The 24771-nt window shown below is 32.6% G+C and overlaps 4 protein-coding genes across 18 annotated transcripts in view; 1 reads left to right on the top strand and 3 right to left on the bottom strand.

Annotated features, from left to right (window-relative positions):
* The first annotated feature begins 276 nt into the window (after positions 1-276).
* On the top strand, positions 277-21541 carry Efa6 (Exchange factor for Arf 6). Of its 4 annotated transcripts, XM_077410378.1 has the most exons (14): positions 277-1092; positions 8025-8091; positions 8996-9049; positions 10196-10556; positions 10938-12126; positions 12632-12876; positions 13087-13280; positions 13427-13619; positions 13809-13981; positions 14113-14329; positions 14605-14749; positions 15259-15402; positions 16207-16400; positions 20131-21541. In XM_077410378.1, the coding sequence occupies exons 1-14, from the start codon at positions 931-933 to the stop codon at positions 20150-20152; spliced, it is 3360 nt and encodes a 1119-aa protein (XP_077266504.1). In that variant the 5' UTR covers positions 277-930; the 3' UTR covers positions 20153-21541. The 4 variants fall into 4 exon arrangements, with proteins under 4 accessions (XP_077266504.1, XP_077266502.1, XP_077266505.1 ...); XM_077410376.1 differs by having other exon boundaries at positions 16207-21541; XM_077410379.1 differs by lacking the exon at positions 20131-21541 and having other exon boundaries at positions 16190-16349.
* Positions 3060-4172, bottom strand: LOC143899835 (putative tubulin polyglutamylase TTLL9). Its single transcript, XM_077410514.1, has 4 exons — positions 4166-4172; positions 3755-4063; positions 3392-3606; positions 3060-3311 (listed from the first exon to the last, which is right to left on the bottom strand). Exons 1-4 carry the CDS (start codon positions 4170-4172, stop codon positions 3060-3062), a joined length of 783 nt encoding a protein of 260 aa, XP_077266640.1.
* LOC143899791 (putative tubulin polyglutamylase TTLL9) lies at positions 4610-7047 on the bottom strand. The gene is made up of 3 exons (XM_077410392.1): positions 6919-7047; positions 5421-5710; positions 4610-4799 (listed from the first exon to the last, which is right to left on the bottom strand). Exons 1-3 carry the CDS (start codon positions 6934-6936, stop codon positions 4610-4612), a joined length of 498 nt encoding a protein of 165 aa, XP_077266518.1. The 5' UTR covers positions 6937-7047.
* A 207-nt stretch (positions 21542-21748) lies between the features above and the next one.
* Positions 21749-24771, bottom strand: part of LOC143899780 (uncharacterized) — a 36633-nt gene continuing 33610 nt past the window's right edge. For 11 of the 12 annotated variants that reach the window (XM_077410365.1, XM_077410370.1, XM_077410369.1 and 8 more), the window contains 3 exons: positions 23806-24268; positions 23547-23729; positions 21749-23370 (listed from right to left, as the gene is read on the bottom strand). In XM_077410365.1, coding sequence (XP_077266491.1) covers positions 23278-23370; positions 23547-23729; positions 23806-24268 — 739 coding nt within the window. In that variant the 3' untranslated portion in view covers positions 21749-23277. The remainder of the gene's footprint in view (positions 23371-23546; positions 23730-23805; positions 24269-24771) is intronic. The other variant, XR_013257602.1, reaches the window with a different exon arrangement.

Here is a 24771-nt window from a genome sequence, read left to right on the forward strand (position 1 = left end):
CTAATAGCGTCTTCCCGAACGCACCCTTAGTGCCTCGAAATAAGATACGAGGGATTTTAAAAAATGAGCTACTTTAAACGTTACATCAATCGAAAAACTGAAAAAGGCCCGCTCCCCTCAGTCGCGCGCACAGCCGCACTCGCCTATACACGCTCCTGATCGGCACGCTGCGCGATTGGCCGGCAGCGAGGCACGGAGGGGGTTCGCGGTGACGAGGTGAAAGACCGGTGGCGCGCGCAGGTGGCGCCGCGCGCTCGCTTAATCAGTTGCGGGTTGTCCACCGGCCAGGTGAGAAAGTTGTTATTTATTATTCGTACTCGCGCGTCTTTCGCCGCGATCCGCGACGCCGCTGTATACACGGCGTCGCGTCAGTGTCCGTACGTCCGTAGTCGCGTCTCCGGTTCGCTCTGCCGTCCGAATCGTCCCGAGATCTCTTCTACCGCGACGGGCGACGGGCGACCGCGAGTCGCGAGTCGCGAGAGAAGAGTGGCCGAGTGGCGAGTGGCGCACGCGTGTGCGGGGTGAGCCGCCGCGAGCCGCGAGCCTCGAAGCTCGAAGCTCGAAGCAGCAGTCGCCGTATCTCCTTTCTTCCTCGCGGCGTCGAACGAGAACGAGAGAGACCGTGACCGTGCGCGACCGACGATCGTTCGCAGTGCGGCGCGCGGAAGGGGGCTGGGCGCTTCCCCGTCCCCGTCCCGCGCGTGGGTGCGCGTGCCCCGACTGCCCCGAGTGATAGATACACGGTTCACGCTATTCACAGTTGTCGGGCGAGGATAACCCAAATAGGGAAGGTGCGCCCTTTACCCTCTTGCCTCCTCGATCGGAAGTCGGAAGTGCGAAGGTGCGAGAGAGAGAGGGAGGGAGAGGGAGATCGTGAAAACGTGACATTACGGCAAATGACAGCGAAGAGGTGAGGATCAATGTGCCGTGATGGCTGAGGAGGAGCTGCTGGTCACCCTGTGCCGCGGCGACTCCGGCTCCGGCGCATCTTTCGGCTTCTCCTTGCTCGGCGCCTCGGCGTCGGCGGGCCTGCCGGCCGCCCACGTCATCTACGACATCGTCGAAAATTCACCGGCGGCCAGGAGCGGCAAGGTGAGTTACACTTTACACTGGTCTCCACTAGAGTTACGGGACGGCTCCGGCCCCGGGCCCCGGCCTCCGGCTGTAGAGTGTAGAACTGTAGAACGGTGCTTGTGCGTGTGTGTGTGCCGCGTCCGCGTCGTAAGGACGATTTTCGCCTACCTCTCCCATCGGAAATTGATTCTTACGGATAAACGATTCTCGCGCGATCGATTTTTGCGCGATGGTACGCGTTTCCCCTCCCCTCCTCCCCACCCCCAAATAAATGAAAAGAACGATCTTCATACGGTTGTCCTTACGCCCTTACGGCGTAACTATATACGGCATGGGCAATTGATTGTTAAGAATATAAAACAGCGCGATGATTAACGATTTTTCCTACATCTGCATCATTGGAAATTAAATCTTGTAACCTTGGGGGATAAACAATTCAACAAAATCACTTTTGTGTGCACCCAGTTTGAGAAATTGATACTCGCGAATCTCGAGATAGGTAACACGCGAGATGCTACAATTCTCGCGAGATTGATTTTCGCTGCTCTAGAGTGAGAAATTTTATCTTTATAAACAAAGAAAATATAATGGGGATTTATATTTAATAATATAAATGTAACACACAAAGGATTAACGATAAATAGGAGAAATAAAATTTATTAAGTTTTCACGCGCGCCTACGATATATAGGTGAGATTATTCTTTATAAATAAACGCTACAATTGTTTTAAAGTCGATATTTACGTATGCTGTCCGCGTCGGAGATTGATTTTTCATCGATAAGCATTGAAACGAGTGAATTGAAGTGCAAGAAATGAGAGCTTCTCATAAGGTATTTTACATAGGAGCTCCGCACGATACTGACTCGAGAAGAGAAAAAAAATTGCATTTTTCCACAACTGCAGGCTGGAAATAGACCTCGAAATATAGACGAAGACAATTTAAGCGTGTCCTTGGAATACGTAAAAATATTGCAGTTTACGGCTGTTTTTTCCAACAACTTATGCTTTTGTAAAGAGGAAGAATGAAATTCAGCGGTTGAAGAAGGCTCTCTTCTCAAGGTTCTTTAAAAAGCACTCGATATACGTACATGAATGAGAATCGACAGTCCTAAGCACCTAAGCACTCGCGATACTCCAAGTAAAAATAAGATATATTATTTCCAACGGAATCTAGGATTCTAGAATCAATAATTAATTATAGAATTAAAATATTGCTTATTATTTGTTTTTTCGTAAGCTGTTATCCTTAACGTTATAAATATAAATTTATGATAGCACAATAATAATACTCTTGTTAAGTTAAATTTTTATTATTTGTTACAATTATTATTTGAGTTTAACAATTGGAAATCTTAAATTATTTATTTAAGTGTTTAAAGTTCTCAAATTGGTAGCGTTAAGTAGTGATTTTTTAAAATTAATTACAATTTTTGATGAGAAAATAAAAATTTGAACGTTAAGTTTTAATAAAAAATAGATTTGTTTATCCCTGCTCGTGTATCGATATCGCTTATGTATAATCTGTGATAAAGAAAAAGGAAATAAATGAGAACGTAATCAAGATACTTTTGCCGTCATAAATAAATAATTTAAACAACATTTAGATATGATCGAGTAGAAAAGACTGGTTAATGTGGTTACGAAGTCGCGCAAGTCTTGGGCTCTAAATTTAGTTTTGACGCTGGAAACGAAGAAAAAAATGACGAAGACGAGATATGTGATGTAAAATCGAGAGTGCACCGGCTGCATTCTTTCTGCGTAACGGCACAGTTTTGCGAATAATATTTAATAACTCATAAGAGAGATTCAGAAATTTCACGAGCGAATTTTGTGGGATATCGAATATCAAGTGCATCAACTACGTAAAAAATATTGAGGTAATAATTGAGGCTAGTAAGGGTAGTGAATTGTTGAAATTAATTGTCGATTAATAAATTTGTAAAACATAATTTAAACATTGACGATCTTAAAATTTGTTTGAGTTTATTTTAAACAATATCGCACCATAGGAGAGTAATTTTGGCCTGCTTTACGTTTTTCAATCAGCCGACTTCTTAATAAAGAGAGTTGCTTTTGACGATCGTTAATCGCTCCGAGAAAGATGTTGAGCCTCCTGAGATCATTGGAAACTGCATCCGTGCGAATGCCGGGGTATGGGCAGCTGGTCCAAACTGGTCCGTCGTCCCAGAGCAGATCCAGCCCTCCGATTCTGGTCTCGTGTCCGCTGAAGCGACCCTCCAAACATTTTTATTATTAGCTATATATGGTATGCGTAATAATATATGTATAAAGAATTTAAATTTGATCGTTGATACCTCAAAGTCGAGGACGTTGAGAACGTCGTCGACCAGATCGGATTTCAGACGTTGATCCTCGTTGTCGGTGCCCGTTAAAGCTGGGGATGCGTTAATTTCCAATAGCCAAGGTCGCAGATCATCGCTGAGCAATATATCGTAGCCATAGAGTTCGAAACAGTTGCGATCCTGCATCATGGCTGGTTGTACTGCCAATAGGCTCCCCATTATTACACCTGTAATAAACATAGATATATATAATACATTCACATTACGCGAACCAAGATAGATAAATTGTATATAAAGCGATTAAAGTATTCGTCACAAATATTATTAACGCGTATAACGGTAACGTGTATAACAGTTTGATAATTTTATGAATACCTGCGATGCGTTGCATCAAATTTTCAATAACTTCCGCCTTGTAATAAGCTGTCAAATAATCTCTGAGCTTGTTCAATGCCCATTTGCAGTTCCATTCCCCGTTCTTGCCTTTCATCGAAGAGACACCCTCGGCATTCTGACTTGCTTTCAACTGTATTGCCGTATTCGTCAAGTGCGCTCTGTTGTCGGCAATGTTTTCCAGATCGAACAATTGGCCACACAAACGGGCAAAACCTTCTCTGGCCAGCCACACTTTCAAAGGATGAAATGATGTCACCAATACGTAAATCCGTAGATCGAATTTTCGCCCTGAAATCAAGGATTTAAAATTTTATTTCAAAATAAATGAGATGACGTTGAAAGGATTCAAGATACCTACGATGGAATTAGTTCACAATTTTACTTTAATACCTAACATCAATTAGCAGTAATTAACAAAATATAAAATTATATATAGCGTATATGTATAGTATATATAAAGTATTAATAAAGTATATAAAAAAAATATATATATAAAACAATTAAATATTCAGTTTTCAGTCATTACTTAAAATTGAGGAATTAATAGTCGTGAAATTTAAGTATGTACACAAGCGAGCTCGCACACTTGAATTTCAATTTTTCAATTACATGTATAATTTTTATTATAATTTGTATTATAATAAAATATGTTTTAATTTATGTTATATTTATTGTAATAATATTAATTATATTAATGTATATATATATTTAATATAAATAATATTAAATATACGATATCCAAAAATGTGGATACATTCGATCTGTTGAAATTACAATTATTAATTAATACATCTGAATGATTGTATCGATACTGAAAACTATAAGATCTGAATTTTAACCTGCGACGAGATAAGGATTATCTATGTATTTTTGAACGACATAAATCTCAGCTGGAATTCCCGATTGCTGCGACTTAGCCCCTCTGCTTTTCCATTCCGCAAGATCCTTCAGCTTCCTAAACAGAAAGATACCCTTGCCTCGCGATCTCGCTACTGGTTTGACGATCCACGTAGCTCCTTGTTGCCTACGATCATCATTTATCGTTTCATTGATTTTAACTCCATAATTTTAACCCCACATAACTATATGTTCGGATCGTATTTTTTTCTCTAAAATTTCTTTCACATTTTTATTTGAATACGAAGAATACAAAATGTATTATGTAAACCAGAATTTTTGCAGATTTTTAGAATACATAAGAAATATAATAATAAAATTTGACATTACGAAAATATATTGTGTGTGTGTGTGTATGTGTGTGTGTGCGTGCAAATGCAAAAAATTTAAAAGTTTACTATGGAAATTGTGCAGATACATGAATTTTATAATATTTTGAATAAATATATTTAAGAACTACACGAGTTTCTTTTTACGTGAAATACATCTATATAATCTAAAAACTCTTAAAATATCAATATCGCGTATCGATATTTATTTCTTGCTCGTGATATTTTTCTCGATAAAAACTTCTGATCAAATATAATATTTCGATAACGAGACAAAATCGTAAGAGTTAGGTAGGATAGCGATAAACTTCATTTACAAAAAAGAATATAATATTAAAATTAAAATGAATCCAATATCAATAATATTTATCTAATTAATAATAAACAAAAAGTAAATAATAAATGCCAAATAATTTTACTTGTGATATTCCTCGACGAACATCCGGTAGTCGCTAGGCAGCTCGAAGGTCACAGGCATGGCATCGCTGATGCGAGCCTCGGCTGTTTTTCCAGCCCTTATGAGAGCCTTTCTGTAGCGTTTGAGATTGCGGTACAGGTAGTTCTTCCGCGTGAGCTCATAGTGGTTACGGAAATGCGGCACCCGCTGGTAAGGACGCAGCTTCTTCCGATCCCCGTCCAACGCCTGTCGCAGCCCATCCCCTGTTTCGCACCACCACAGGTGCCAGCTAGTATCTTCGGGGTCGACTATCTCAAAGAAGAAAGACGCAACGTTCCAATTACCTTCACTAATCTGACACTCTCACCACTACAAATTTCTAACTTTGAAAGCAATAAAGATCGGAATTCACTTTTTATTTTTCATGGTTCTATTTATAATTATCCAATATTTTTAACATCTATTTACAGTATCTTAGAGCTTCTAGCATTTAATTATGTCACATATTCGAACTCTATTTGTAGTGGTGTCTAGGTGCTATATTATTATCAATTAATGCTGGGATCTATAATGCTTTTTTTAATAGTGAGAGTGCTATATAACTTTTTCTCTCTCCTCTTCCTTCATCTGTATGTGTATCGTTAAATAAATGTCTTTCTTATTAAATGGTATTTTGTACATAGAGATTCCGTATATCAAAAACTTGACAAAATTACCTGTGCCCAACCTCTTGCCAACATTACTTCAACTTGCGTAGAAGGAAAATCACAACGAAATTTGACAACTTTATCTTCAGAAATCTGCTTTTTTTTTAAGTCGCAGGGTTTTTTTCCCCCACTTGATAATTTGGTCGTTTCAGTCTCCGAAGGGATAATCCGTGAATCCTCCGATATCTTTTGCATGTTATTCGTGGTGTATCGAAATGATTGAACGACTATTCAGACATATTGAAGATGATGCTCATTTATTATTATTAGTTTATACAGTGTGTTTTTTCAGAGATTTAACTCTTCTTTGATCTCCTTTGAGCTTCTTGAAGTTTTTTATTTTTTTATATTAATATTAGGATTTATTTGGTTTAAAAAATATAATATTACATAAAATTTTGTAATATTAATTCAATTTTTTTAATTTTAATTAAATTTTTATCTGCGAGAGAATTTTTATTGATTAATATACAATTGGTGTATCTCGTGGTTTCTACCACCTCTTTCCCTAAAAAGAAGCTTAAAAAGATTTATGATGCGCTAACTGACTTTATTTCACCGATGAATTTTGCGCTTGAATAAACGCACTTATATAAGCACACGTCTTATTTAATGTTGTTATAAAGTTACGACAAATTGTGTGTTCTGGTTAATAAATCTAGTATAATAAATCTGCATCTGATTATAATAAATCCGAGAAACTTGGAAATATGAGAAGGTAAGATCAAATATATATACGACATTCGTGTTCATATGATTTTTTCCAGTACTGAATTTATCTCTGAAGTAGGGTCTTAAAACATTATAGAATACCTTATATTGCGATTCCATCGATATATAACGATTGTTTACACAAGTCAAAGCGCATCGTGCGTAGAATGGTCCAATACTCTAATAGAGGACGGATTAGAGGGCAGCGGGAAGAAAGTCAATGTCATCGCGGATCCGAAAATACAATTGGCCACTGGCCGAAAGCTTCACGTTCCGGCATACGCATTCGATCAGTCGCATTTTGTCGGTTGCGAGTGGTCAGTGCTCTTTCAATGTGAATAAAGAATTCGGAATCGTATCCTAACGTGTGCATCGACGAATGCCCAAACTCGCATCCTGCCTGTCGTGCTGTTTGCGACCTTTTGACTTCTTTCTGAGTGGATGTTCTGAAAGGGATAGATATGATTACGTTGAATACATGGCACTCTGTGAGGTAAATCTCGTAACTTTGTGTGAGAATTCATCTAAATAATTATGTAACATAAGAAAAGAGACACTCATCAAGTTAATAAAACAATTGACGACGTGTTTGGAAAAGATTGTGATTTGTGCTGTTGTCACTAATTGTTATCTTATTTATTATTATCACGTATTTTTTTTAGTTAAAAAATTGATGTTATATATTAACATATATTATCAATTTATCTCTGAAGATTAAACGTCACCTTTGAAAATTAAATATTATAAAAACTTTTATATTATGGAAAATTATTAATCATTATATTTAATTCCATAAAAATTGCATTTCTGTTCTATGACACCGAACAGAATATCTTTGTGTATAAAGATTGAACAAATGTCATACTGTTTACTGGTAAAGCAACTGGTGTAGATAAACTAGTATCCTTTCATTGAACTTTTCTTGCCTCCAATGTAATTTCATAACAGGACTTGCTTTCAGGCTTTCACGCAACGGCGATCGTATGCGTTTTCAATCGGTTGTGCGTCGAAATATATCGATATGCATAGATTAATATTTATATCATTTATTTAAAAATATGTTATTATCAAAGGTGTCATCATTCTTTAATTATTATAACGAATTCGATATGTAACAAAGATATATATACATATGTGCTGAAATGTGAATATAATGTTTATATAATGTATATTTTTTCATAGAGATGATTTCTGCTTGATTTTTTCAGGTCGAAGCTGGTGATGTCATACTCAGGGTGAACGAAGTTGATGTCAATCGATTCAGTACGAAAGAAGGTAAAAATATTATATTTACTAAATCTACTTCTTGATCTATATATATATATATATATATATATATATATATATAATACGTACATGATGATTCTTCAAATTTGAATTTAATTATTGTTATTGTGGAATTATTGTTTTATCATCACTCTTTCGCAATTGCGAGTTTAAATATAAAATATAATAATCCTCTTCTATAATATATAAAAAGTATCTGATGTGTGTTTGTATATAACTAAGAATTATTAAAATCTATTATATTTTTTAACGAATTATATTATCCTCTTTATACATTAATTAAAATATAAATGATAAAAAACAAAATAATTGCGATTTTTTCACGCTTTTGAGAGAGTCGGTTTTCTTTTTATATTTATATTTTGTCATTTATTATATAAATTAAACGTCACTTAAAGGCAATATGATTCAACATGTAACCCAACATAATTCAATAATGTAACTCTGATGGATTAATTAGAATTTTGATTCCATTAATTGGACATGACCATCGAAATAGAACTTGATAATACTTCAGAGAACAGAATCTGTAAGATAATTTGTTAAAAATATGTAATTAATTTAATTAATTATATTGTAACGATAATTAAATGTACATGATACATATAAATTCCAAATTATTTTTATTATATTAATTTTAAGTTAGATGAATTTCCTTGTACTCCATAGAAAATAATACAACATTTTTTAGAATCATACATTATTATTTATTTATTTATTTATTGGAGAGACAAAAAGTATACATATGTAACGAAATAATGTAATATATATAAAGACGAAAGAGAAAAAAAGGAATTGTTTGATGGAAAAGAAGGAATGAAGAAAATATAAATTCTGATTTTAAAATTAATTATTTTAAAAGTTAATTTGTTTTATTATTGATTTGTTTTAGTATTGAAATGTCTACGACTGTCTTCAGATCCCGTTACTCTGAAGCTGCGAAGGGGTAAGTGAGATCTCTTAATAATGCATGACCAATAATTTACAAAAGCTTACATATTAATCTTCTATATGATTTCGTATACATATATCATTCAAACGTCGTTTATACTATAAATGCAAGTTGATTATGTATTCACGAGGCTGCTGAACTCTTACTATCGTAAGGTATCTAATGATAGATCATTGTCTACACACGTTCTTGAACCTCAAACTGTATAGTAATAATAGAATTAACGCTGTAATAACCATCGCGGGTAACGCGATAAACAGAAAAAGTTACGCACCTACTCCACGGAAAGGGATGGCCGATGACCAAGGACGCGTGATTATCCGCACGAGCGGCTTTCAAACGATGCACGAGAACGACAAACGATTTTCTGTCAGACGATTACATTGATCTTTTAAGGGACGCTTTTATGTTTTTTGTTTTCCATTTTTATTGTTTATTATTATTTTTTTATTATTTTTATTAGTTTCAATTAACGAATTTATTAAACTCTGCTAATTTTAATCTTTTGCCTGATAATAATAATAACAAACAATTTGATGTCAGACAATTTCAATGATCCCTTATGTTTCGCTTAAAAGAACATTTTCTGCATTTTTTCACAACTTCCATAATTTTCTTAGAACGTTTTTATTAATATCTTTATTATCAATCAATTTGTAACTATACTTACTGGTAATAATGGCAATTCATTTTTTTAATGATGATTGTAATTTAAATTATATAGTAAATCATGAAAATTACCAATTCTCTAGCGTTGAGATAAATTCTCAATTTCTTTAACAAAAATGTCACGAAATACTGAAAGTTTTTAAGTTATGTGCAATTAAAAAAAACGTGTTTTTCTAATTAAACAAGATGATAAAATTATATTGAATAGCTTTCAATTAGTATTCTTCAATTAATTTCAAATAGATTCTAATAGAATTTTGTTTCAATTACAAACACATATTGGAAATAATTGGAAAATTTCATCCAAATTTTTGCCGAAGATAATTTAACACTAAAAACACCAAATTTATTTTTACAACATGACTTGATAAAAAATATATTTAGCGCAATATTTTAGGTATAATGACAATAAAATAACGTAATATAGAGCGTAATAAAGATTTAGATGTTAAAAAGAAAAAAATTATGCAGATCCTGCGGTGAAGGCTCATGTTCGTCGCCTTCTTTCCCCCGGACAACCTACGAAGGATGAAGGTACAGAATCTTCGAAAGATGTCTTGGCGAACAATCCCAAGAACATCGTCGCTTCCAGCAATGTAGAGAAGAAGGAACTCAAGAAGATGCCAGTCACACCAGAAATGTCCATAGACTCACCAATGCTGACACCGACGCCTGCAGCGACAACGAGGAGCAACGGCTCGTGCAGCGATGCCTCTATCTCATCGGAATTAGAGGCACTCTTGCCACCTGTGGACCATTTTAAGGAAGAAGAACGGACCCAATGGGAGCCTCTGTCCGCCGACAAATTTTCACGACAGAAAAATACACCTCGGTATGAATCGCAATAAAATCGCAGTTTTAATTATCCGTTATCGCATTCATTCGAACATAGTCACTTTTATTTCGATTTTAATCATGTCAAAATGATTGTGCGCACAATTACATTTTTATTATACGCTTGACTAAATGACAAAGTATTGGGGAAACAGTGCAATAGAAATATAGAAAAAACGATATAGATTCGACAATATGGTAAAGCGACTTGGCTTAATTTTTCTTTTCCTTTTAAATTACAACTAATATTCTCTTTTTTCTCTTCTCTTTTCTTTTTCGATTTCTTTACTCATCTGTGAATTTATGATAAATCATCTGTGATGTCAAAGAATGTTCTTATTAATATTTTGCATTATTAATGAAGCTTATTATTTGTTAGGTTCGAAGCGTACATGATGACCGGTGACCTGATGCTAAATCTCTCTCGTACACAACAAAGCAGTAATCTGCTGCCTAAGCAACATCAACAGCGAAAGGTGGACTCCCTTAGGTACAATCCCAATCATCAGCACACCACTACCACCATCACCACCACTAGTGCTCACCACAACCACAATCATCATCATCACCATCATCACCATCATCATAACTCGGTACCCAGCAGTCCCAATGAGACCCAGCTGGCACACCAGCACCATCATCATCGAGGAAGCGTCTATAAAACTTCCAGCTCGGCCAGTACATCACCCGTAGGCGCTGCTAGACGCGACGGAGTGCAAAGCACTTCGGGGGCCTTGGTCCAAGTCGATCCGGGCAAGAACACTCCTTCAAGTTTCGGTTTCGTGCGTACTTCGCGATCGGAAGACCATTTGCAGTTCCAGAAAGATCCCTCGATGAGCGCTGTGGATATCGACATCGATGACGATGTTACTTCAAGCCTGAACACACTGCTAGATCCACGGCCAGAAGGCCTAATGCCAAACGAGCGAATTGTCTGGACTTACAACGCGCCTGTTAGCTCACCAGCTGTTTCCTGCTGCCAAAACGGCGGTTCCTCATCTTCGTCTTCGTCGTCATCATCCTCTTCGACGAGCCCACAGCGTTCTCTGTCCCCTGCTTCCCCTACCTCCGTCTCGTCCTCCGTTATGTCCTCCAACTCTGGTTCCCGTAGGTTCCCTCCGGCCCAAACTGTTCCCGGGGTTTCCAGCACCCCGGGAAGTCATCTCCCCGCTAACGGCGATTTCAGCCAGTCGGAGGCCATCAGCAACATGTCCAGTCCCGACTACAACGATGAAGAAACAATGGATATTCTCAGCGCGAGGGATATTATGATGGTCAGCGATCCCAGCGACAGCGATTCCACCATTCTGGCGAGTGAACCACCTCAGAGAAGACTGAAGGCTAATCCTCAGGATGCTGGAGAACATAGAATAGTGATTCAGGTAAAAGGACCTGACAAGGAGACTCCAAGAAACACGAGTCCCAGGCAGGCGAGGAGAAGAGGAAATCCCATTGGGGAACTAGGGCAGCCTGTTGCATCCCAAAATTTGCAGCGAAATCAACCTGGAATTTCAGGGGTTCCTGGAGTCATCACAGGATCTGTGACACCCGAATGTGTAGGTTATCAGGTAATATTATGGAATTTCATCAAATTTTATTTAGAATAAATTAAATTAAATTATTATTAATTTACTGGTGCTATTAGAACAATGCGTGACAAGGTGCATTAATAATGTAAACAAAATTCTATAATATTATGTGTTAAAAGACAAGCCACATATACACTTCTAACTCTAACACACATATTTACTTCTAACTGTAAAAGAATTGATTTGTCTATGTTTATTAAGCATTTTTAATTCAGAGCTAAAATATTATTTATCCTATAAATCTTGAACATTTTTTTCATAACGCACACACGCGCGCGCGCACACACATTAAATTTTATTTGCACAAAAAATCCTTTTAAATTTGTTCATTTTGGACATTTTCACTAAATTTCTTAATTAAAAGATTAATTTTTACTGATAATAAGCTTAAAAATAAAATAAATTTTGCTGATTTTTAATTTATTACTGCATCTGTTGTGCAGTAATTATATATTATTATTTATTTGCTCATTATCGAATTTAGGAATTGAAAGAGAGCGAAGACGAGAGGGAGGCTTTACTTGTTGGAATATGTGACGAACAGAAGGGACATGGAAGTGGCGCGTCGCCGCCGCAATCAGCGGATGAAGAGAGCGATATCGAAAGTTTGCACAGTTTCCACTACAGTCCGAAAGCGGTAGATTTGCCCTCCGCGATCCGACTGGCCAAACGTCTCTATTCCTTAGATGGCTTTAAAAAGTCTGATGTCTCTAGACATCTAAGCAAGAAGTAAGCTTTTTTTGTTTTCCTGATTGGATCCTTTAAGACTTTTTAGAATTTCTGATTTTTCTCTCGAAATAATTCAAACAAAAATTCGATATTTTTTATAATTGAGTTATTCAAAAATGTTTAAAAGAATCCATCATTAATTGTACATAAAATGTGACAAATTTCAAAAATATCAGTATTATGAATATGTCATGTGTTTTGTGTTTGTAGCAACGATTTTAGCAAAGCTGTGGCGGAGGAGTATCTGCGCTACTTTAACTTTGAACGAGACACACTGGACATGGCTCTCAGAAAATTTCTCGCTCAATTTTGTTTGACAGGAGAGACTCAAGAAAGAGAGAGAGTCTTAGTACACTTTTCCAAAAGATATATGGACTGCAATCCCGGTAGTTTCAATTCCCAAGGTGAGTGCGTTTTAGAATATATATTATTAGCTGCGTATTTCGTAAATTAGAATATTATTGAATAATATTTATCTAAGATTATATTAATATGTTCTTTTTTCTCCCGCATGTACATAGGTTAAACTTATTAAATAATATTTATTTAGATGCAGTTCACACATTGACTTGCGCGATAATGCTGCTTAATACAGACTTGCACGGTCAAAATATTGGCAGGAAAATGTCGTGCTCAGAATTCATTGAGAATCTGTCGGAGCTCAACGATGGCGATAACTTTCCACGCGAAGTGCTCAAGCAGCTTTACAATGCCATCAAGTCCTTTCCTCTCGAGTGGGCTCTGTAAGTGACGTTATAAATTTATATCTTCTTTAGAATAGTAATTAATTAAATTTTTTGTGATTAGTATTAATAGTTTCTTTTAGAATAAAAGTTGGAATATATTGATTTCTTTCAGAAAGTGTATAATAACTAAACTCTAGTTCAAATATTTTTCGAATAAATTCAGCTCTACGTTCTCCATTGTTTTAGGGACGAAGAAGGGGATGAAGCGACGAACCAAGCAATCCAGCAAGGCGATGGTGCGGCGGCAATCGCCGGAACTGGAAATCCATTTCTCGATGTGCCAAATATTACGGGCGCTACGGAGTTCAAAAAGGGCTATGTTATGCGTAAATGCTGTTATGACTCCAATGGCAAAAAAAGTATGAAATTCTTATGTTAGCTCTTACACAAAATATATTAACTACAGCATTTATCTTATGTTATATAATCTTGTATATTATGTCTTTCCCACATATCTCTTATAATATTTTTCGTATAAAATGTTACATAGCTCCATTTGGCAAACGTGGATGGAAGATGTATTATTGTACATTGCGTGAACTCGTGCTATACTTGCACAAGGATGAGCACGGCTTCCGTAACGACAGTTTACACAATGCTATACGTATTCATCATGCATTAGCTACTAAAGCGACCGATTATACAAAGAAACAGCATGTTTTTCGGTTGCAGACTGCCGACCAGGCTGAGTATCTCTTTCAGACCAGGTTGGTACTTCATATGTCAAGTTCAGTAAATTTCTATTTAATATTAAAATAAAACAATATATAAAATATTCATAATAAAGATTTTAATTGAATTTTAACTTAAATCGAATTTTAAATTGATTTAATTTTGTCTTTAATCGTCAAATTATAATTTATGATTATTAAAATTTTAATTCTAACTGTTGTGATTATATGGTTTAATTTTAATTTCATTTTAACTTTTAATTTGAATTGAGTTTAGGAAATAATGACGTAATGTACTGATATTTCTGCAGTGATTCGAAGGAGCTGCAATCATGGATCGATACCATCAATTTCGTATGCGCCAGCTTTTCATGTCAGCCTCTTGCAGGTGCTGTTGGGTCTCAGCGTAAATTCCAGCGTCCATTGCTGCCATGTAGCCATACCAAATTAAATTCTGTGAGTATCCCATACATATCTCATTTTTTAGCTTCTTTATATATAAATTTTTCTTAACTATTGCCTGGATAAAGGAGCGGTGATATTTATGACGCCAGCGTGTACATGTATCAGATTTTTAAATCTCGCTAATTAATGAACTTATGAACGATACATTAATTTTAAATCGAGTATCGGAATTCTTCAGAAGAGTCGTATTACAGTAAAGATTGTTATAAAAAAAATTAATAATTTAATTTAAAAAATGAAAATAACCTTGAAAAAATCTAATTAAAGGATTACTTTTCTGTCATTTTATCGGCCCCTTGAAATTGAACTTTGAAAATCTATGAAATTTATTTTTCGAAAAAAGGGTTTATATTGTATAATAAATATTTGCGGTATCTAGGAAATTAAAGTTAAACTGAGATATCTTGAGATGTTAGAATTATAAAAATACCTCGAATTAAATAATTTTCTCATTTGTTTAGTTAAAGGAAGTGAAGAGAATTAAATTAATTTGTTAATAGAGAGAACAGTTGCGGGACCATGAAGATAGGGTCAACAGGCTGGAAACAGAACTGGAGGAGCACAGACGGCATCCTCCGGAAAGAGGTGCCAAGGCTCTCACTGTACAAAATTATAAGGAAAAAGATGCATATTTGCATCACGAGGTAACTTTTAAGCAATTGAAACATATCGTAATATAATAATTTCTTGACAATTTTGAATAGTTATCTGAAAAATATCTTTAACAAGAAACCTTTAAAAAAGAATTTTAAAAGTCTTTAAAAAAGTTTCTTTATTAATTGAAAGAATCAAACTTTTCCTATTTTATCTCAAGACTCGCACATTTTGTATAGATAATTAAAACTTATAAAAAATTTATATTTTTATTATCTTTTATTCTAATCATAATTTTTTTTTTTTTTTTTTTAACTTTTTTCTTCCTCTTGCTATACGTGCGCGTGCGCACAAATACATTTTTTAATAGTCATTATCAGACGATAGTTATAAAATAGAACATTTTGTTTGAAAAAAAAGAAAAAAAAACAAATGTGTCCTTTACCTCTCCGAAGTGATTCTACTTATAGAAAAATTGTCATCTTTATATGATTGTTTTCTCTTTACCCATGCAACCTTTTACCAATTTTTCTCTAATTCCTATAACTTTGAAGATATTAAAATGCTTGTTCTTATTGGTTTCTATCTTGTTCTATTGGTTTGCCTAAAAATAATATTAAGCCTGTGGTAATTAAAAATTCAAGTATTTAGAGAATTCAATTCAATTATTTAATAATTTTTTCAGTGCCTTTTCTACTCGAAATTATCGTTGAAAAGCTTAATGTTTGATTTTTTTTTTAAATAAAGAAAGGATATATATTTTCTTTTTTATTTCCTTTTCTATTTGCCTTTTCTATTCCATTTAAAATTATCCTCTCACTTCATAATACTCTACAGAGCAACCCTCGTTCCAGCTGAAGCGGTATAAGACATATGCCTATCTTCTTCGTTCCCGGCTGACGTTCAGTGAGATGGAATCGTCGTTAGTTGAAAGCAGTATTGGCGAGGTAGACGAGGGCATGCCACTTGGACCTACTGGAGTTGTAGGAAACGCAGAAGGGGCTCTAGTACCACCGCCGGTCCCCGAACGACCAGCCGCAACTAATAGGTACAGTTACCGGACCGCTATTTACAGCGGCGGTGGCCGCAATCTGCTGAACGGTGGCAATCAGGACTATAATGCTGCCGGTGGTGATGTTGGTTGACGCAATGCTTATGGCCTATGCGGGCTAGTCTGACCCCGGTGCTGGTGTTGGTGCTGGTGACGTTGATGTTTGACGATAGACACGAGTGACGCAAACTAACGATATATCCGACAGCGCATCACACACTCCAATGATGTTATTATGTGTTATAACGTACAATCGAGAGCAAAAGTACTGTCCTATTCAGTGTCGTGAGGTTGAACTGCAGCTGTATTGAATTTCTTCCCTTTCCTGAGCCGACCGATTGGTTGGAGAAGAAGATGCAGTGAAATTTTGAAAGGAAGAAGTTTTATGCAAATGCAGTTTTATTCGCTATATCTGAACCAGACAATATTTTACTGTTGATTGTACACCCCATTCAGTGGCGCAACTATTCGATCAGATTACAATTATGTCGAAAATAATACAACCAAAGAGAAAATGATTTTTTATGTAAGTGTATGTCAAAAATATAAAAGTTTTGTCTTTAACAAATTTTTTGTAATTATTTTAATAGTAGTAACGCCACTGATACTTTTGTCGTGTCTTCTAATTGCGGTAGCTATTTTAGCTCTTATTGGATCTATTTAGTTTACCCCTTCAAACCTGACTTCTTATGTGTTTAATTTTACATAAGAATATACTTTATGTAAAATTGGATAAATATAAATAAAATTTACTAGGCAGCATATTTACAATAAAATATCGAAGAAAAAATATAGATATATTGTACATTGAGAGAGAGATGACATAAAAATATTGTGTATAGCTAGAATTCAATTTAAATAATTTCTGTTTAAAAAAGTATTCGATATAATATCATGTGTTGATACAATATAAAAAATGTGAGTCAAAATTTTTTATTTTTCAAAAGTCTTTAGTCAGAATCATCAATTTATTATTTAAGTTAACAGTTTAACATTTAAATATCGAGTATCAAATTGGAAGATTTATAAAAAAAATGGTTAAAAAAAATTTTTTATTTGCAATAAAATTTTAATTTTAAAAGTTATAGATTTAGATGTAAATGTTAATAATTTTGAATGTCTTGAAAAATTTTTTCTTTTTTATTTCCTTTGCTCATTTTCTTTCTTCTATTTCTTCTTTTTTTAATAGAAAGTGAATGTGTCATTTTTTGATCTTCTACGAATTCTATTTTATTATTGAAGACAGCGTGCAAAAGAATACTTATGGAGATAACATTATGCTGTTACACCATATTGTTAGTTTGCGCACAAATATTAAATATGCAAATTAAAAAATATATAAAAGTTGAGAGGTTGTTAAGACTGGGTAGAAGAAAATTTTCGCGTTTCGATTTGCTGTTATAGAATGTTGAAAAAAATATGTCAATCATCATTTATGACGCAAAGAAAAATATTTACAAATTTGTTATTTTGTTAATGTGGTTTGACATATATATTAAATTGATATATTTTTTATTTATATAACTTTGTACTCGGGCAATTTTTTGTGCTTTTTGTATTATATGCAATAATATATTTGTTGCTTTTGATAATATCTTGTTAAGTTTTTTTACATGCAACATAAACAAATTTTTTTCTTTTTTCTTTCAAAAATATTAATTAAGAATTTATATATATTATATTAAAGATAGATGTAAAATTAAGCATGCCATATATATATTTTTTATTTAAACTGAATAAATTATATTATGTGTAAATATATTTTTTATTGATATTAATTATATGAAATGTATATTTTATATTTATAAGGATAACTAAAATTCTCTTTCCCCTATACCTTTCTCCTCTATCCATTCTTTTTTCTCCTCTATTTCTTCTTCCTTTTTTTCTTGTTCTCTCTTTCTTTTTATCTTTCTTCTTTTTTCTCTAATCTTTATGTAATATTAAAATTATTATATGTTTAGTCTTAATTAACTAAATGTTTGTTTAACATTATATATATAACAAATTTGTTTATATATATAACAAATTTTCTTATATTTCGATATAAATGTAATATTAAATTTTATTTAAATAGAATTAAATTTTTTTCTTCCTGTTTTTTTATATAACGTAATAATTACTTTGAATGATTAAATTATACAACAATTTGTGTTGCGTTATTCTATTTTAAATATTTGCAATAAATATTTATTTTGGCAATAAAGTTCAATTTTAATTAAATAGAAGTTGGATATAAATACAATATTAATATGTCAAAATTAGACAATTATAATAAAGATGTTGCTATCATAATAATTTTAAATTACTAATGAACGAGAAGTTAACGATTGAAAAAATAGATAAAAGTATATATAATGAAATTATAGAGATTTTTTAATTTCTATATAAATTATATAGTGATTTATATATAATATATATTATACATACGCATACATATATGTATATATATATATATATATATATATATATATATATATATATTGTGTGTATGTATATATATTTTTATGTATATGTATATTTATGAATGGAAAAAATACGAATATAATAAAAATTACTATACAAATAAATTATTGTTTAAGAAAAAGAAACACAAATGTTCTAGCCGATATATGATATATTGTATACATAAAAATTCAATGCTCTGTATACACTTTACTTATAAAATTAAGTGAAAATTAAAAGAGGACAAATTATCTTATTCAGTTTTATTTTTTAATATCATTTTTATTTTAATTTTTTTATTAAAACTTTTGTTGAAATTTTCCTAAGTTCTCTAATTCAATCTTTTTGTGAGATAAAATTTTTCTTTACATTTAATTTTTCTCTTTTGTTTTCTTTTTCTACTTTCTTTTTTCTTTTTTCAATTCATTAATTTACAAGTTCTCTTCTTATCTGTCTCGTTTTTTATTTCTATAAGTTCTTTTAGGGAAAATTGCCATTTTATAGTTTATAGTGAACTCCTTGTACCATAAATCTGTAATATATGTGGATATATACATCATAACAAACACTTATAAACTACGTAATATAATAATAAAGATCAACGATCTTCAAGTCTTTCGCATTTCTATGAAAAGACCCGATTATTTTCTTTAGAACACGAAATAATTCTTTTTATTTAAATAGTTATAAATTATAATATGATAATTATGATTATATAATAATTGTTTACATATATATAAATATTTTTATATATTATATACATATAAAAATAATTATTTGTGTATATATATTAGCTTTTGCATGCCTTGGTCTTAGCAATATTATTAATTGTATAAGATTATATCAAAGCTTTGTTATATGACTGGTTGAACGTATTTTATCATTTTATTTATTTGTTGCTTTTATATTCTGCTATATTGTATGGTTTTTTAAATGAATTTTAAGGCATGGTTGCATGCATGCACGTATATACACAAACATACACAGTATTCATAATTACAAGTACTCATAATTAATTATGATGAATCACTTGTATTTTTTATGTATATATGAAATTATAAAGTCTAAAATGTAATAATAAAATTAATACGTAAGTAGAATAGAAGTAGTTATGCGTTATTAATAATTTAACAACAATTTTAACATTTTTAATTGACAAAACTATTTGCCGAAATTGAAATTAATTCTTTAAAATTAATCCGCAATTTCGGTCGAATTTCCGTAAAAAATCAACAATTTTTTTGTTTATAATAAATTCATATTCATTTGTTGCATGCAACAGAGTTGACCTGGCAGCAACGTAAACAGGATCCAGCAAGATTGTTACATCCAGCTTTCAGGATGTTACTCAGGACATCTTTCTTTTCGTGAAAATATGAAATAAAGTTTGCTGTTAAATCGAATATTAAAATCATTGAAAAATTATGATATTTTTAAGGAAGAATGAAGATTGTGTTGGCTGTGTCAATCAAATTTATTAGTTTATTAGTCAATAACAAATATAATTTATAAGCTATATGAGATAATTGCCTATTCCTATAGCTTTCATAATAATATGTTACAAATAATATAAGATTGCAGGATTTTAATATTTCAACAATTATGTTTATTTAAGCATCTATATTAATTTTCTATTAAATTATTATAGGTATATCTTTTTTATAAATAATATTTAATTATAAAATAATTTTATACTTAAATTTAAATAAGTGAAGAAGTCATATACTTTTGAAAGATAGTAAAATCAAATTATTGTAAAAGTTTTTCTATAACATTCTTTTTATGACAAATTCAAAATTTAATTTACTAATAGGCTATCTTTATTCTTTCTTATTATTCTTTCTAATTATATAAATTTTTTCTCAAAGCAACAAATAAAAAATAATCAGGATATGTTATAGATTCCAAAATAAGGAAAAGACAACTGAAACCTTGTCTCGCAAGATCGGGCAATCTTCTCGTTTCCTAGCAAAGGTAATTGATTTGATAAATAATAAATAAGGATAGAGTTTTTCTCCGTACTTACGCGAAATATTATTTAAGACTGACTGTAGCAAAATATTATGCACCGAAAATTAAATAATTGAAAAGAAATTACCAATATGCAAAATTTGTTTCAACGTTATAGCGATGATAACATAAATTAGTAATTCCTTCCTAATTCTATAATATATAGTAACCTGTATCATCAAAAAGTATACAAAATTATTCCTTATAAATATTTTAAAAATCTATATGGACGAATAATAAATTTAAATCATTAGGATGCGACAAAGAGGCCAAAGAATTGCATTTATATACATTCTACTAAATATTTTGTTTCTTCCATAATTTTATATACACTACACACACATACACACACGCACGCACGTACGCGCGCGCGCACACACACATATACGCACACGCATACGCACATGCACAAATTTCAGAACTTTACATTTACATATGTATTAACACAATTTTTAATTTTATTTGATGAAAACTTGAGATAGCATGTTTAGTTTTATTCATTGAATATATATATAATTAGGAAATTAATTTAAAAAAATAAGATTTCTTTGTATTTCTTGATTTGCTGCCATTGTAAACATATATTTGTGAATATATTCTTGTTATTATTATTATTATTAATATTACTACATTACTATTATTATTATTATTATTTGAGGATGTTCATTGATCGATATAATGAACTTCCGAAAAAAATGACTGCGTTTTATATTTATGCATTACTATTATTATATTATGTACCTTTGTAAATATAATTATGTAGATATTAAAATAAAAAATCGTATAAATAATTACTTTATATATATATATATTTCACAATTTTTTAAACATTAAATGATAAAAAATAACTCCACAATATAACAAAAAGTTAGGTATTAAAAAGAGATGGAAAAGGGAATATTTTTTTTATTAAAAATCAGTCGCATAATGAAATCGGTATAATAATTGTATATAATTCTTCCAAATCGTTTCAGATTTTTTCAATTGCGCTTTACATACATATATCGGGTGATTCGAAAATAAAACTACTTCGTATTATATGTGTATATATATAAAATGTGTGTATGTATATATATATATATATATGGTTATATATATATATATACACATACATAGAAACAGTGCGGTGCACACGGTATGCGTGTGTATCTATATCATTATAATTATACATGATGATAATAATAATAATTATATAAGATAAATGTTCTATATTACAACAAATCATCATCGGACCAAAAGCACAAAGAGTGAACTTTCTCTTTTCTTCTTTCTTTCGCGTACACAACCCATTTCCCTTTTTTCTCGATCTTTCAACATTTTTTCTCTTCTCGTATACCATAATATACAAGCAATTGATATTTTTTCTGAATACAACGACAATTATAATATATATTGTACAACACTTTGGAGGAATGTGATGGCGTCTCTGATTAGCACCACAACTTCTTCGATTTATTTATCCCTTAGTTTTAACCCTGGATCACTCCTACAAACTAAAAAAAGTTCATCTTAACTCTCGCTTTCGCTTTCTCTCTCTCTCTCTCTCTCTCTCTCTCTCTCTCTCTCTCTCATCATGAAAAAACAAAATAAATTAATTCTTTCCTTGAATTATCAAGTACAAAAAGCCAAAAAAATAATAAAAATATTGCAATATTGTTGAATTTATAAAAACAAAAAATGCATATTTTTAAATAATACAATATATATTCCTCTTTTTATCAATTAGGTTTTAATTTTTTTTCTAAAATTATATAATGTAATTACATAATTATATAATATAATTATATATATATATATATATATATATATATATATATTCACTCTTTATTAGTTTCTTCTTTGTTTGAACTTAAATCTAAGAATTATAATTTTTATAATACAATTATAAGGATGTACAATTTTTTCTTAGAAAATCGGAGAAGAAAATATTATATAATTTCATTATATTGCTTAATCTATCAAACCATATTTTAGTGGAATATTAAATAACGAAGAAGTAAATCCGGGGTTAATTGTGTAATTACTATTGCGCAATGGCACTTTACAAATTAAATTACAGTTCTTATTCTATATGTGAATGTGTGTGTAACGTATTTATATAGATACACATAAATATATAATATATATAAACATATATAAACACACACACACATATATATATATATATATATATATATATATATATATATATCTGTAATACATATGGACATATAATATAAACTTTATTCTGTATTTATATATTTATATGTAGAATTTGTTTCACTATATATCTTCTTCGTTTTCATAGGAAATTATTTCTATACAACTTCCTACCTTATATAACATAGCAACAATGATAACAATGGTCAGGGTGGAGAGACTGAGTTTTATTCTTTCTTCTTTCCTGTTTCTCCTTTCTGTTGTCGTCAACCTAGTTTGTTTAGTTCATCCACTTACGACAATTGGGTGCGCCGCAAGCGCATGCGATCTTGTGCTGATCATCCTCGATGTCAAATTTATAGTCATATGCCAGCTGCAAGAAAAGATAAATAAATACAATGTAACAATAGAAGAGTAAATATAACAGTATTTGAGATGTGATGAATACAGGAAAGATTTATAAAGATACATAATTTTCTAACAGTGTAAATAATATTGAAATAAAAAAGATATTCAGTTCTCATTTTTTTCAAACGAACGTATAATCACCTCTTCACCACGCGAGATTCGACGTTTGGCAAATATGATAATCCTAAGATCGCGCTCAACTTCAACGATCTCGGCGACACAGTTGGGATTGCAGGAATGATTGATGTAGCGAGCGAGTCCGCCACACAAAGTCGCATCCACCACTCGCTCCTCATCTAATCGGAACATGTATATACCGCGATTCTGCAATAAATAAATAATATATTTTAATATTAATTAATAGAATATAAGAATATTTTGAAAGAGCTTCTATACTCACTCTAGCCTCATATTGTTTCTCCCTTGTTTCCGCCAACTCTGATCTAATTATCTCTCCAATGTACTCGATCACCATCGTGTGCTTCTCCAGATCTCTCGCCGCGTATAATCCCAGACCCTGAATCTTCGATCTCGCCAAATAAACATTATTACGCCATTCCTGCTTCATCTTCTTGTATTGCGAGCTTTTTGAGTGTACAAATTGTTTCGAGTATGGACAAGAGGCGGCCTCGCCAGCGGCAGCTGCTGCGACTAATGTTGAGGAGACTCCGCCGCCCAGCGTTGCGGCAGCACCACAGGTCGGCAAACCAAATGGCACTCCACGTGAAGCAAAGCCTCCTGTGCGTTGCGTGTGCGGTCGTTTCCATGGTAGTTGGTTGCGTAAACGTGCCTCCGTCCGTGCACTCCCGGTTGGATTGATGGCCAGAGGCAACTCCAACAACGGGTTACGACCATATTTAAATCTGAAAGCGGAGAAATGTTTCGCTATTATTTTCCAAAAAATTTAATGTTTCTTAAAGGTCGACAGGAGATACGTTAGGCTGCGTTCGGGAAGCGCGCTATTAGCGCTATTGCATCATTCTATCTTTATCGCTCATCAGGCGTAAAACAAGGATAAAATAAGCAAATAGCACTAATAGCGTCTTCCCGAACGCACCCTTAGAGAGCCGTGACTACAAATCGTAAAATTCGTATTACGGCCAAAATAATGAGAAAATCGCATTTTAACTGCGATATTCGTAATCAGCAGCATCACCTTCTAACTGCTACAGAGCGATTTTTTGGATTTTCCGAAAATTTATTTTGACCATTTTTCCAAAAAATCGCTCTGTAGCGGTTAGAAGGCGATGCTGCGAATTACGATCGCAATTGAAGTGCGATTTTCTCATTATTTTGACCGTAATACGAATTTTACGATTTTACGATTCGTAGTTCACAACTCTCCACCGTCCACCGTGTCTCCTGT

The sequence above is a fragment of the Temnothorax americanus genome, unplaced genomic scaffold (genome assembly GCF_048541705.1).
Source record: "Temnothorax americanus isolate GAGA-0224 unplaced genomic scaffold, ASM4854170v1 Scaffold29, whole genome shotgun sequence".
Lineage (NCBI taxonomy): Eukaryota > Metazoa > Arthropoda > Insecta > Hymenoptera > Formicidae > Temnothorax > Temnothorax americanus.

Coding starts and splice junctions, on each gene's coding strand:
- LOC143899791 (XM_077410392.1), bottom strand. Junction 4,800..5,420: donor TTCGTCGAGGAATATCACAA/GTAAAATTATTT, acceptor TGATGATCGTAG/GCAACAAGGAGCTACGTGGA.
- Efa6 (XM_077410376.1), top strand. CDS start 931: ATGGCTGAGGAGGAGCTGCTGGTCACCCTGTGCCGCGGCGACTCCGGC. Junction 13,620..13,808: donor TTTCCTCTCGAGTGGGCTCT/GTAAGTGACGTT, acceptor CCATTGTTTTAG/GGACGAAGAAGGGGATGAAG. Junction 13,982..14,112: donor TGACTCCAATGGCAAAAAAA/GTATGAAATTCT, acceptor AATGTTACATAG/CTCCATTTGGCAAACGTGGA.
- LOC143899835 (XM_077410514.1), bottom strand. Junction 3,607..3,754: donor TTTGATGCAACGCATCGCAG/GTATTCATAAAA, acceptor TGTTTATTACAG/GTGTAATAATGGGGAGCCTA. Junction 3,312..3,391: donor TCAACGTCCTCGACTTTGAG/GTATCAACGATC, acceptor AAATGTTTGGAG/GGTCGCTTCAGCGGACACGA.